Source organism: Ammospiza nelsoni, chromosome 2 (assembly GCF_027579445.1).
Source record: "Ammospiza nelsoni isolate bAmmNel1 chromosome 2, bAmmNel1.pri, whole genome shotgun sequence".
NCBI lineage: Eukaryota > Metazoa > Chordata > Aves > Passeriformes > Passerellidae > Ammospiza > Ammospiza nelsoni.
Window position 1 is genome coordinate 95,561,259 of NC_080634.1, and position 14,230 is coordinate 95,575,488.

A 14,230-nucleotide genomic window follows, 5' to 3' on the forward strand; every position below is an offset into this window, starting at 1 on the left:
GCGGCCGTCCTTCGCGCTGCCCGGCGGCCAATGCGGGGCGGTGCCGGCGGCGGCGGCGCCCCGCCCCGTCTCGGTGTGTGAGCGCCTCGGTGAGGCGGCGGTCACGTGTTGTTTTGCTCTTTAGTTGGGGCACTCGGTGCGCGATGTGTTACTTACGGCGAAACTCCCGCCGGCAGCACCAGCGGCAGCACCAGCGGTCGGGGAGCCTTCGCGGCGTCGCCGGTACTCGAGCCGGGGAGGACGCCGGGCGGCCGCCAGCAGCACCCGCTGCCTAGAGGTGACAGCGGAGGATCCCGCTGCGTCTCCGAGCACTGCGCTCTTCTACGAAGGAATAACTTTATTTTACCTGCTTTCCTCCGTCCTTCCTTTTTTCTTTCTTGCTTTTTTTTTTTTTTTTTTTCGTCGCGGCGCTCGGGCTCCGGATCCGCTCAGCGTCGGCGACAGCAGCGAGAGGAGCCGGGCGGCGCTCCCGCCGCGGGGCTGGGGATGGCGAGCCCTGCCGTGCTGGGGCTGCTGCCCCCCCTGAGCTCCCCGCCCGGCCCCAACCTGAACAACAACAACAACAACAACCAGGGCGTCAGGAAGTGCGGGTACCTGCGCAAGCAGAAGCACGGCCACAAGCGCTTCTTCGTGCTGCGCGGCCCCGGTGGCGGCGGGGAGGAGGCGGGGGGCGCCCGGCTGGAGTACTACGAGAGCGAGAAGAAATGGAGGAACAAGTCTGGGGCGCCGAAGCGGGTGATCGCCCTGGACTCCTGCCTCAACATCAACAAGCGGGCGGACGCTAAGCACAAGTACCTCATCGCCCTCTACACCAAGGACGAGTACTTCGCTGTCGCGGCCGAGAACGAGCAGGAGCAGGAGGGCTGGTACAGGGCTCTCACCGACCTGCTCAACGAGGGCAAGGCGGCCTGCCAGGGGTCCCCCTACCGCCACCTCGCCTCCCCCTTCTCCGCCTCCTGTGGCGCGGCCGCCGCCTCCCTGGCCGCGGCCGGCGAAGACCTTAACTACGGGCTGATCGCGCCGGCCACCGCTGCCTACCGAGAGGTCTGGCAGGTGACGCTGAAGCCCAAAGGCTTGGGTCAGAGTAAAAACCTCACCGGCGTCCACCGGCTCTGCCTCTCAGCCCGCACCATTGGGTTCGTGCGCCTCAATTGCGAGCTGCCCTCGGTCACGCTGCAGCTGATGAACATCCGCCGCTGCGGCCACTCCGACAGCTTCTTCTTCATCGAGGTGGGGCGCTCGGCCGCCACCGGCCCCGGTGAGCTCTGGATGCAAGCGGACGACTCGGTGGTGGCCCAGAACATCCACGAGACCATCCTGGAGGCCATGAAGGCGCTGAAGGAGCTGTCCGAGTTCCGGCCCCGCAGCAAGAGCCAGTCCTCCTCCTCATCTTCCTCCGGGGGGGCCGGCGGGCCCGGCGGCAGCGGCGTCTCCGCCACCCATCCCATCACCGTGCCCGGTCGCCGGCACCACCACCTGGTCAACCTGCCTCCCAGCCAGACCGGCCTCCTCCGCCGTTCCCGCACCGACAGCCTCGCCGCCGGCGCCAGCACCAAGTGCACGCCGTGCCGGGTGAGAACGGCCAGCGAGGGTGACGGCTGCCGTATGGGCTCCGCGGCCGGCAGCCCCATGAGCCCGGGCCCTGTGCGGACCCCCCTGAGCCGCTCGCACACGCTCAGCGGCGGCGGAGGGCGGCAGGCGGGGAAGCTGCTCCCGGTGCTGGCCGGCGGCGGCGGGCTGCAGAGCAGCCGTTCCATGTCCATGCCCGCCTCCCACTCGCCCCCCTCCGCCACCAGCCCCGTCAGCCTCTCCTCCAGTAGCGGCCTCGGCTCCGAGCCTGCCCACCCGCATCACCCTCAGCGCCCGTCCAGCGGCAGCGCCTCCGTGTCCGGCTCCCCCAGCGACGCCGGCTTCATGTCCTTCGACGAGTACGGCTCCAGCCCAGGCGGCGACCTCCGGCCCTTCTCCTCCTCCTCCACTGCCAGCAACCGCAGCAACACCCCTGAGTCGGTGGCCGAGACCCCCCCAGTGCGGGACCCGGGGGGCGGCACTGACCTCTACGGCTACATGGCGATGGAGCGGCCCCCGAGTGGCCGTCTCTGCTACCGGCCCTGCCCCGACGCTGCCAGCGACAGGTGCCATCGGAAGCGGACCTACTCGCTGACCACGCCGTGCCGGCAGCGACCCGCCGCGCCGCAGGTTTCCTCCGCCTCCCTCGACGAGTACACGCTGATGCGCGCCACCTTCGCCGGCAGCGCCGGCCGCCTCTTCTCCTCCTGCCAAGCCGGGGCTTCCCCCAAAGTGACCTACACCCCCTACCCGGAGGACTACGGGGACATCGAGATCGGTTCTCACCGCAGCTCCGGCAGCAGCAGCACCAATCTGGGCCCGCCGGCAGTGGGGGGAGGAGGGGGAGATGATGACGGCTACATGCCCATGACCCCCGGTGTGGCCGCAGCCTTAGGACAGGGAAGCCGGGGCAGCGATGATTACATGCCCATGAGCCCCACCAGCGTGTCTGCCCCCAAGCAGATCCTGCAGCCCCGGGCAGGGGTGGGTAGCGGGTCCCCGGGGAACGGGAGCAGCTACAAGACCAGCTCGCCTGGGGAGAGCTCCCCTGACGATAGCGGGTACATGCGGATGTGGTGCGGCTCCAAGTTGTCCATGGAGAGCTCAGACGGAAGGCTGAGTAACGGCGACTATATCAATATGTCCCCTCGGGACCCCCAGAATGGGCCCCAAGCTCCCTCCCTCACCCCCCCGGACTTTTTTTTTGCCCCTTCAGGGCATGGGTCCAGTGAGCCGCCAAAGCCCAGCTGCTATTCATACAGCTCCTTACCCCGCTCCTACAAGAGCCAGGGCTTGGCAAAGGACAGCGACCAGTACGTGTTCATGAACTCCCCGGGGAGGATGATCCCGGAGGAGGCGGTGTGTGGAGCAGGCACCTTCGCCCCCTCCAGCCACACGGTGCCTTCGCCCCTGCGGCACAGCCGGACCGAGAGCTTCCTTAGCCAGCGGTGCCAGCGGGCGGCCCGGCCCAGCCGCCTCTCCTTGGAGACCTTGCGGACGGTGCTGCCCAGCATGAACGAGCACCCTCTGCCGCCGGAGCCCAAGAGCCCCGGTGAATACATCAACATTGACTTCGGGGATGCTGCCGTCTATTCTCCCCCCTCGCTGCCTGCTGACAGCCCAGCCTCCTCCCTGGGGTCAGGCACGGGGCAGAGGCGCTCCCCTCTCTCTGACTACATGAACATTGACTTCGGGTCACAGTCACCCTCCCAGTCGGGCACGGTCTCAGTGGGCTCCTTGGAAGCTCTCTCTCCGGGTTCTTCCTCCAGCACCAGCCAGCCCAATGGGCGCTACCTGAAGGCGGCTGTGGGGATGGCTTGTTCGTCCAGCCCATCGGATGGTGGTGACTACACTGAGATGACCTTTGGCATGGCCACTACCCCACCTCAACCCATTGTTCAGAAACCAGAAAGTGCCCGGGTCACCAGCCCCACGTCTGGCGTGAAGAGGCTCACCCTCTCTGGGGTGGAGGCTTTCATTCTCTCCAGCCCTCCCCCAGACCCGAATCGGGGAGCCAAAGTAATCCGGGCAGACCCCCAGGGGCGGAGGAGGCACAGCTCAGAAACTTTCTCCTCCACCACCACTGTGACCCCAGTGTCCCCCTCCTTCGCACACAACCCCAAACGACACAACTCGGCCTCGGTGGAGAACGTGTCCCTCAGGAAAAGCGAAGGCCTGGAGGAGGAGCAGGGTAGCAGTCCCATGTGCCGGGAGACCTCAGCTGGCTTCCAGAATGGCCTCAACTACATCGCCATTGATGTGGTGGATGGGTCCTTGGCAAACTGTGACAAATCCAGGTTGAAAGCTAGGCACCTCCTGAATGGGGGCATCAATGGAGTAGAGATGAGCACCTATGCCAGCATAGACTTTCTGTCTCACAACCTGAAAGAAGCCAGTGCTGTGAAAGGTGAGTAGCTACATCTGACAGTGCCTGCTGTGCGTGTTTGTGCTTTGTGTTTACCATCACAAGGTTGAGTGTTGTTGTGTAGAGCACTATCCCTCTTCACTTCCTTAGAAATCACTTTTATCCCTTTTTACATGTCCTGCAATAAGCAATCTTGGAGGAACTTTGTGGCTCTTTCTATGAGGAAAAAGGATTAACTTTGGAATATTTATTCATGTTTCAGTACTACTGTGCCGTTATTATGTGTTTATACTTCTGGGTACCCCATGAGAAGCTGCTGTTTACACAGTTTCTATGTTTGGGCTGCATTCAGAGTTTTCTTAAGATTTTGGAAAGTGTTTGGAAAATGTGACCTAAACAGTTTATGTTAATGCAGCTTCTAAATAGTATTTAAAAATGTGAAATGATTGAGTTAAAACCAGCATTGTTTGATAGAGGACATCAGATTACAGAAACAATCCTTGGCTCTCTAGCTGAGAAGGTCTGGAATATCAAATTGAGAAGGATAAATTTAATATCATGGTTTTGAAATACCTTATCTCTTGCAAAAGTTTATCAGTAAATCATAGTGAGCATGGAATGTGAATTTTAAAAATGGTAATTCTTTCCAGAAGTCACTATATGCTTGAGCTGTTGTATGCTGTATTGCATATTTCATTTAAGGGCCCAGCCTGTGTTTGTGTGTAACAATGTTCCAGTTGAGGGCTCATGGATTGCAAATGTTGGGTGTCAAACTGAAGAAATATGAAACTTAGAGTGAGAGGGAATTTTCATTTTCAGTATGTAGCTATTCCTTTAATTAGGTGCTGGTTATGCTGAGAAAAAAAAAGGAAAGAAACAAATACCCTTCCTTCTTCCCTGAAATAGAACTCCACCCTCTCTCAGTGAGTGAGGGTTTGTAGGAACTGGGGGCTGGTTGAGGAGGGCACAGAGCAGCCAGTCTGTCGAGGAGGAAAAGTTAATAATGAGATACTTGTAAGGATTCTCTTGGCTCTTGGATTTATGCAAGACATGGTACTCAAGCCCTCAAGCTGTAATATTGTTTATGGGTATAGCTGGGGGAAATGACAGGCCATGTAGTAGCTGCTTGGAGGAGAGTAGGTATTGCTTCTCTGTTCACAGTGCTGATAGAGGCATCCATAACAAGTGAGCAGCAAAAGCTTGTAAGAGCCACATGCAGGGCTTTTTTCCTTGTGTTTCCTTAGTAGCTAGTAGATTTTGAAGAAGAAAATATTTTCTTTTGATAGGAAGTACAGGAAGATGGAAAAGATGAGAGATCGCACCGTTTGCAGAGCAAGCTTTGAACCTAATTAAGACGAGAGGATTGTTGAATGCAGTGTCAGAGTTCGAAAAGATGAAGGCTTATTCTGAATGACTGGAAGGGTTGAGGGCCGAGCCTTATTTGTCTGTTGCGTTTAGTTTTGCTGGGGTCGCTCTCAGGATCCTTGCGGCTCGCCCGAGCCCAATGCCGATGCTGCGGTTCCCGCTCTCTCTCCTTGCCCGGCCTGGGGATGGCGGCCCCGGGCGCCCCAGACCGTCACGGCCCTTTGCTTTGCAAACGGATTTTTCGCAGAAACGAGGAGCTTGTCTCGAGCCACCTACAGCCCCGATTGCCGATGGAGCCCGGTGTTGGGAAAGAGCTGTTTCCACAGCATTCCCGAGCCGCTGGCCCTGAGGGGGAGGGGGCGGCACCGGTGGCCGGGAAAACCTGGCACGGGAGCGCGGGAATGGGAGCGACGGCGGTCAGATAAGGAGAAGGAAACGAGCTCTGTCCTTGCCAGCCTGTAAACAAAAGGATAATGCAGAGAACGCAGCCGTGTTCATGTGGTTTTACGGCGGAGAGGGCTCAGTGCTGCTGCTGCGTGTGTTTGTCCAAGGACGGTTATAGGCTTGTCTTTATTTTAATATTTAATCTGCATGTGTGTTTGTTTTTCCTCTTTCCCGTAAGCTTCTAAACGCAGATCACATGGAGGAGTGGTGCGGGGAGGCTCGTTGGGATTGACCCTATCTGTAGGAGGTGGGCTGTCTTCTCCAGCACCTCGCTTCCCTGAGAAGGGTGCCAGCCTGTAGGGTGCACTCAGAGGTACGGGATGCAGGGATGGATGGATGGAACCAGTCAGGTGCAGGTAGTAAGGAAGAACCTCACACCACCAGGGTAATTGCACTTGTGGCAGCCGATCTGGGAAAGTCATAGCGTGGGGAAGGAGAAATAAATCATAAAGGACTTCATTGGTGTAAGTTTAATCAAATAATAAACTTCTGCAAATTCCTAGTTTCCCTTTTCGTTTTCATTGGGATTTCACGCTAAAGTTTGTTTATGCTAGGTCTTCTGCCAGTGCTTAAAAAGGTCACCCAGAATTTTGCTAATGTATTTGAGTTTCAAACATTGTGATTTGGGAGACTACTGAGAATTTTATGTTTTACTGAGAAACATATTCTGTTTAAAGAAAACTGTATTTTGTGCATAGAAAAGATTACTTCAACAAAAGTATTTTGGGTAGAGTTGAGAAAATATAATTCTGTAAAAATGTTGATTTGCACAAGAGAGCTTATATAATCAGCATTGTTTAGTTTGCACTTTTTTCAAACTTTGTTTTTAACTGTAGTTATATTTTCATGTGGAAAAAATGCTTTTCAGGAAAATGATTTGTATAATTTAAAGGTGGCTGGCTTCCATGTGTAGTGTATTTTTCTGCTATCAGTAACTTGCCTCTGCTGCAGGGAGTGCTTTGCTTTTGGAAGTCTCTGTCCTTATTATTCTGTCATGGCAAGAGCAAGGAGTGCATCCTCAGCCACTGTCAAAACAGAACAGTTAAAATGTTGCTTGAAATTATCACTTCATTTAGTTCTACTGTGTTCTAAAAATGTGCAAATATTTAGGAGTTGGAGAAACAATTGCCTTCCGCTGATATGTAAATAAAATAATACTGTTATTGCTGGGTTAAAACTTGTTACTTGCTAATAACTAGCTTTTGTTCTTAAACTATGACTTTTTTTTGCTTAGAAACATAGACTGTGAATGGATTTCATTATTTATGGAGATGTTTACACTAATTTTTCTCATAAAGTGTGAATTATTTATTCCAGTGTATTTATGACAGATTAATCAACAATGATGTGACTTTTTATGGTGGATCTTAGTTCTGAAGTCAAAGTCGAAGTCAGATAGGAGTTTTGTTTCTGTTTCAGTGAGGTTAAGATTTTACCCTTTCTGTGTAATCCTGGAATTCTTAATTAAGATTACCGTTAAATTTAGTGGGTGTATAATAGGGATTTTTCTTTAGTCTAAATCACCAGAGTGGGTTATCTTTAATTTTGTTTTCTTTTCCATTCACAGAGTGCTCTGTAGTTTCAACTTGTAGATGTTTCTAGTAGTTGGCCTAGTTCTCTAAAATTGAACAGATACTGTATGTAATAATGCAAAAACCCTTGAGGGTTCTTTCCCTCCTCTGTCAGTTTTGTGAGGGTTTTATGGTTGTACCTAAATAAAAAGCCTATCTTAAGAAATCTCTTTCTCTGTCTTTCTGATGGTGTTTTAGATTGTGGAAGACATAAACTTTGTTGTCTTTTTCTTTGGGATTACTTTACACAATGAATTGTATTATTAAGTTGTTTTTTTGACCTCCTCTTCATATGCCAACTGCCAAAAAGTTTTGGTTCTCAGAGCAACATGAGAATGCTTGTCTCTTTAACAAAATTAATGCTCATTTTAAAATAACTTCTTGAAAGTATTAAAAGAACTATATGCTTTGTTAGAAACTTATACATCTTTTGAAGTCTTTTTTGAATAAATCCATTGTAGTAGTTTTTCTTACTGCTAAGTTCTGTAAGAACATCAAACCAGCAGCAGAAAGAACTGAGCTACTTTTAATAACTTACATAGCTTGAATCTTTAACTCACACTTAAAATTAAAAATTTGAGGTTTTCTTTTAAATGTCTCAAAATTCACTTACTGTCTTTCAGATGACACTTTGCAGGTGACCAAACCAAAATGGTTGGATCTGAACCTAGCAGTGCCACTCATGAAACACAAAATGTAGACTGAAATTATCTAGGATTAAATGAAGCTTTAAATACTTTAAATTATGTTGATTATATGGGTGTCAGCTTGTTACAAACAAATAGAATATTAAGACATCTATTAGACTTTATTTTGCTTTATACTTAAAATTATGTTTAGCTATACTGCTCATAGGAAGAATGTCATGGTTACTTTCAGTCATTTAAGATAAATTGTTATAGACCAGATTGAATGGTGGGTTTGTTCTAAAATGAACCAGTACAGTCATGGCTCAAGGCAGAGGAAATGCTTAGGTTGATGATTGCTTCTGATTACTTGATTTCTTTCAAGATAGCTACAGAGACTAATGTTCATTTGTAAGTAAGAAGAATAAAGGAGTGTTTGAGCAGAAATAGCATTAGGGCTTGTTTTATATGGTGGGGTTGGTTTGTTTTTGTTGGGGTTTTTTTTGTTTCTAAAGAGAGTCTAACGTGGGTTTCTTTACACTTGGTTTACTCTTATTTTTAAGTAGTGTTAATTACACTGGAATGCTGAAGTGGTTTATAAGCTGAAACACAGCAAGCATCCACTGAAAAATTTAGCCAGTTACTGTATGGAGTCTGACTTCCCTCCCTATTCAGCAGTTAAATGGCAGCATAATTACATTCAGGTATTTTCTGTCTATAAGTTTTTCTCTAAAAGCACTATTAATATGTTTCTTTTTAAAGTAATAAACATCTAAGAAATGGTTGTATCTGTGGCTTTTTTCTTCTGAATTTGTTGAAATATAGTATACTTTTTTATACTGGTTGTCCATATGTTTTTGTTCTTTGTGTCTGTGTTCATTGTGTTAAGTCCTGATACAGAAAATTTTGTGGAAGATTTAACATTAAGTTGATACACAATGTGTAATAGCAATTTCAAGTGTATATGGTGACTGATTTGTTGAATTAGGATGTGTAATTTTGAAAGTTGCACAACTCTGGGTTTTTCTGTAGTTTCTTACAATGTTTGCTTTGAAGTGATCTGTGTATTCATGGAAATCAGTATTATCCCTTGAGTTTTCAGAAGATGGTGTAGTGACCTCCAAAGTTCAGATATGTTTTCTTTGTGTTTGTTGTCTGGCATGTAGTTATTTTTAAAGTTTTGTGTGTATGTGTGTGGGGGGTCAAGAGTGGCAGCTTTGAAAAGCCAAGTTCAGCTCAATAGTCCCGTTGTTGCTGGTTGTTGAAAACACTGGCTCTCCTGTAGCAGTTTTCAAAGGAAAACTTGTTTGTTTTTGTTGTTGTTTTGGTGGGGTTTTTTTGCACTCGTGGTTGTGTCAACTGCCTTTAGCTATCTTGCATGTGTGTTTCTTGGATTAGTCAGTCTGCCAGGGCTCTGGAGAGCCAGCAGCAGTAAACAGAACCAGCAAAGGTGGCTCCCATTGTCTTTTAAATACGCGCTATAAAGTAGCATGCATTTTCCACTTCATCTCTGTCAGCTTTGGAGGAAGCCAGGATTACTGGTTCAGATTGTGTTTTCAGTTTCTACACTAATACATGTAGAATGAATCCCTTAGTTGTGAGGTTGTGTCAGTAGTTAACACAAGCTTTTAAAACTTGGATATTACAAGCCTGATGCAAACCATAGTAAAACCAATGCAAAGATTGCTTACATCTTTACAGAGGGCCACTTGAAAATATTTCTTAGTGTGTTAAAGTGCTAACACATCCAGTAATGTTTGAAGCTGGCTCGGAGACAGCAGTAGGTTGTAATCTCTGTGTGGCCAGTTAAACAGTAATGAGTAACTTTCCTGAAGAATAGGTGAGTGCCTGCTTATTTCCATGGAGTTATGCTACTGCTTGGTAGCTCAGGTGACAAACTGGATACTAAACTGGGACTGTTTAGGAAAGATTTTCAATCTCATTATGAGAAATCCCTTTAGAAATTAATTTAAAAGACCAAGGAAAATACTTGGAGTTCTGTTACTATTTTTGCTGAAAAAAATACTTTGGAACATTCTTAATTGTTTTTATCAGTGATGATTACCCCAATTTCTGTATAGCTGTATCAAAAATAGTAATTAAAAAAAAAAAAGTTCTCGCTCACAGTGCAGGCAAATACCCTCTGGAAAGAGGCTTGCTACAAGTGAACAGTGGGGAGATACTTTCCAGAATAAACATACTTGATGCTACGGTGGTTTTTTTGTTTATTTTCAAATCCAGAGTTGCCCATCTCATTTAAACAAAAGTTATTTCAGAGTGTGTTTTTTATCTCAGTAAATCAATCACAAAAATAATTAGAAATAAACAGTTCAAGCTGCAAACCTAAGCCCCCACCTCTGATGGTGACATCTACACTGCAGAAGAGTAATGTAATAGCTTTATTGCATAGATTAGGGATGATTCAGTGTTTTGTTTACATTATTTGTCAATCTCTTCAGCATCCTAGAGGAGAACACTTCCTTCCTGGCAGATGGCAGCCCCAGGGCCATGCACCTGCCATTACAAGCACTACACAGTAGTAATCTACCCCAGCATTGCTGTTGACAAGAGACTAATGATTGGAGACTGTCTGCCTGACAGCCTAAACAAAATAGGAACATATTTGTCCTATTTTGAGGCTCTGAGAGATCTTAGGTGGGACAGGCAGGACAGTATGCTGAAGAATTATCATGAGACTTAATTTGGATCTCTTTGGTAGCATGTGTAGCATGAGCCACTTGTAAGATAATGATGTTTCAAAAAGCAGGCGGTGTCTCAAGGAAGGGATTTTCTGTCTCTCTGGCAGTGTCGTGTCCCGTGTGTCAGTGGCTCAGGGTCGGTGACTGTGGAGCTGTGTCTGTCCTGCGGCGCTGGCTGCCCTCGCTGTGAGCACGGAGAGCTTGGCTGCTACATGGGGCCGTGAGCACTCCTGGAAAGTCAGAATGTCTCTCTGCTTGAGTGGTGTGCTTGGTGTTTGCACAATGCGTTCCTATTTCAATAATTTGATTTGTAATTTTATGCGTTTTCATTATGACACTAGACCATAGTCTCTTCTTTTATTTTTTGTTCATTTCTCTTACTCCTAAGTGTGCATTTGCTTTTCTTCTTTGGAACAAGTGTGGGCGATGTTTCTAGGGGACACTACCCAAGGCAAGGGTATCTTTGAACTAGGCCAGGATGTTCTTTGCTAAATTTAAAAACTACCCAAATATTACCCAGAGTTTGTAGGGTATTAAGCAGGATTACATGACGCACGGATTAGACATTGTTGAGCAGCTTGTTTTTGTTTGAAGGGGTCAGAAATGGAGGCACTGGGGCTCTAGTGTGATGCCAAAATAGCAAATTTGCTGATAATCACAAACAGCAGAAGTTTCTTAGAAATAGTAGAGCACTTTGTAGAATTTTCCAAGCTTTCTCCAAGTGGTGATTGAGTAAAACTTGTTTGATGTGTGCTGTGATACAAAACTCTGTTCTGTTGAGTTTCAGTTTCCAAATCTGTTTCAGAGGTACTTTAAAGTAGACTAAGAACACCACTGTAAGTGCAACTTGAGGCAGAGGACGTTGATTCTCTTCAGTCAAAGACAAATCAATAAATCATTCCAGTAACAGTGGGAAAATCATGTCAATGAAATAAGATCTAAGCTGGCTTTGATTAGTCTCTTACATTGTGTCCACTGAGGCAGTATGTTATTTTTAAGTGTTTATGACAGTTATGTCTATCTCATTAAATTGAGTGGTATTGTCAAGTTAAGGTAGGAAATCAGAATTATGAAGACTTTCTTTCCATTTTGGGTTGGTTTGGTGTTTGTTTTTGTTTGTTTGTTTGTTTGCTTGTTTGTGATTTTTTCTTTGTTTGGTTTTGCTTTGAATCTAGACTTTTTCTCACCAGAAATCATGATACTCATTGTACAAGGCATAGACAATCTTTTGGAGCTGGGTTAGTCTTAACTCTTACGTAGAAGTCAGTGGTGTTGAATAGTTGCTCAAGAACAAGAAAACAATAACTTTTGTTTAGTCTGTCTGCACTGACAGAGATAATTTGGGCTATAGAAACTTACTGGCAATAACTGGTAATGTTGCATTTTAGCATTATTTAAAAGAATAAGAGTAGAATTGACAAATGGATGCAAACCTCACCAGTTTTCTAGTTAATGCAAAACTTTTACATCATCAAATTGACAGCTTGAAATACTGCGGTCTCTCCTGTGCTTGAATTACTGAGAAGTTATGGAGTGAATTTCTTGTGTAGTCTTTTTGCTAGTTCCTCTGGTAGTGATTTTTTTCAAAAACTCCAGTGAGTTGTTTTTAGTTTACTTGAAAAGGCAAACCAAAATCAGATGTTGTGTCTAACCAAAATTTTCACTTATACTTGAAAAAGACTTCTTGTGATGGAATAATGAGATTTGGAACTGGAAGGTGGAGGTAGAGTTCTCCTGGAAGTCAGTTGCACTCAGTTGTGTTGTAACAGCATTCATTTTTACATCATAAACATTTGGTAAAGTTTATAGGAGGCTGGACTTGCATCTTCTACAACAGCTTTCATTCCTGACCAATTAGTTCTGCCAAAATTAATGAAATAGAACTATAATAATACCATCTCTTTAACATAGCTAAAGGAAAAATTACACTTTCATTGTAACAATCCTGTATGTAAACAAGAAAGATTTGTCTTGGTGATTGCCATGGAAGTTATTTGTGAACTATGAAAAGTCATTTAATTAAAAATTGTTTACAACTAATTAGTTTTAATCTAGCATAAAACTTCAAACAGTTATGTTTGGATTTTGAGTCACTCTTGTATAACCATGCAAGTTACATTACTTTCTGAAGGTTGAAGTTACAGAATTAGTGCTCATGACTTTACCAATGGTTATAGAAAATTAACTATGTGGATGAGCATTAGGAATAAAAATATATATGTGTATGTATACGAATGACTCTGATGCACGGAATACTTGAAAGAATTGGCCATAAACTTAAAACTGTTAGTAGTTACTGTTTTACAGTCCTAATAGTCTAGTATTTACTCTCACAAATACCAGAGAAACTCTTAACATGCTCTAATGAGTGCTAGGATAATAATGCTTTCTTTTGGCTATCTACAGAAAGGTGATTTATTATATGGTTCTGTTTTAGTCTTCAAATGTCAGATGAAAATTCAGTTAAAGTGAGCTTTTAATTTTAACCTTGAATGGTGTATTTTCATGTAAATGGTAAATTGTGTGGGCTCTAAATAAATAAATAAATTGATGATAATTGGATGTTGAATGTTAGCCAATAGGATGATTTCCAGCTACAAATGCACTGATGTATTTCAGCACTGTGATTTCTAGATTAGGTCCTCTTTTCTTTCATACTACTCCTTCCCTGCTGTTAGTGTGAATATTCAAGGGACAGTGGACCGAAAGGTTTGTAAGATGGGATAGCATGAGAGAGTGTATCTGTTACTAAAAAAAAAATTTAAAAAATCAGAACTTGATAGTAGTGAAATATTACTGATTTTTAGTGGAAGTCAGATTCAGCCCTCAGGAAGTAAATTGACGGACATTTATTTTAGTACGTGTGCACTTGACTCTGTGGAGTTGAGTTGGAACAACAGCTTAGATCTTGCAGCTTGAGTGAGCACAGTGGAAGTGGTGTGCCTGAATGCAGAGAGAGCAGGGCAGGGCTGTGGATGAGCTGTGTGGAGTGTTTGGATGCCAGGCTGCTGTTTGATGGAGTTGTGAGGGGTCGTTTAGGGAGTCTTCTGAGTCTGAAATTACTCCTGAAGTCTTGAGTCTGCTTCATCAGTCGTGAGCATGGCAGGCTTTAACTTGCCATAAGCGTCCACCATGTGGGTGCTATCCTGTCGCATTAAGGGAAAATGCTGCAGTATTCTCTATTCCTCTCACTTGTTTTCTCCTCATGTTTTCAATTTCCTGTGTTCTCATAGATGGGCTGTTGTCACTTTTACAGGGTGACAACATTTTAGCCTTACTGTTTTAAAAACACATACTGTGAGTTATTTCTATGATTTTTTTTGTGTCAAGTAGATGAGCTGGTATTCCACTTACTTTGCTAAAGTATTCTACTCTACTTTGCTGAGAAATAGCATTGAATTAGTGCAGCTTATGCTGTATCCTTATCACTTTCTTTGCAGTAAACTATTAGATGGGAAGGATTCAAGGTGCATCCAGTGGAGCTGGCAGCAATTGCACTCATTCAGTATAATCTGTGTTTTTTGCTTGAGAAAGAAAGTAAAATATGGGTAAGAAAGAGGATGTAATTAGATGCTCTCTGCTTTCTCAAGA

The 14,230-nt window shown here is 45.9% G+C and overlaps 1 protein-coding gene across 3 annotated transcripts in view; it reads left to right on the forward strand.

Annotated features, from left to right (window-relative positions):
* Positions 1–485: 485 nt before the first annotated feature.
* The window catches only part of IRS2 (insulin receptor substrate 2), a 28,246-nt gene continuing 14,501 nt past the window's right edge, over positions 486–14,230 (forward strand). Inside the window, exons 1-2 of one of the 3 annotated variants that reach the window (XM_059466172.1) lie at positions 486–3,976; positions 5,922–7,480. In XM_059466172.1, the coding sequence (XP_059322155.1) occupies positions 487–3,976; positions 5,922–6,043 (3,612 nt within the window). In that variant the 5' untranslated portion in view covers position 486 and the 3' untranslated portion in view covers positions 6,044–7,480. Of the gene's footprint in view, positions 3,977–5,220; positions 5,567–5,921; positions 7,481–14,230 lie in introns of those variants that run through there. The other 2 variants (XM_059466173.1, XM_059466174.1) reach the window with 2 other exon arrangements.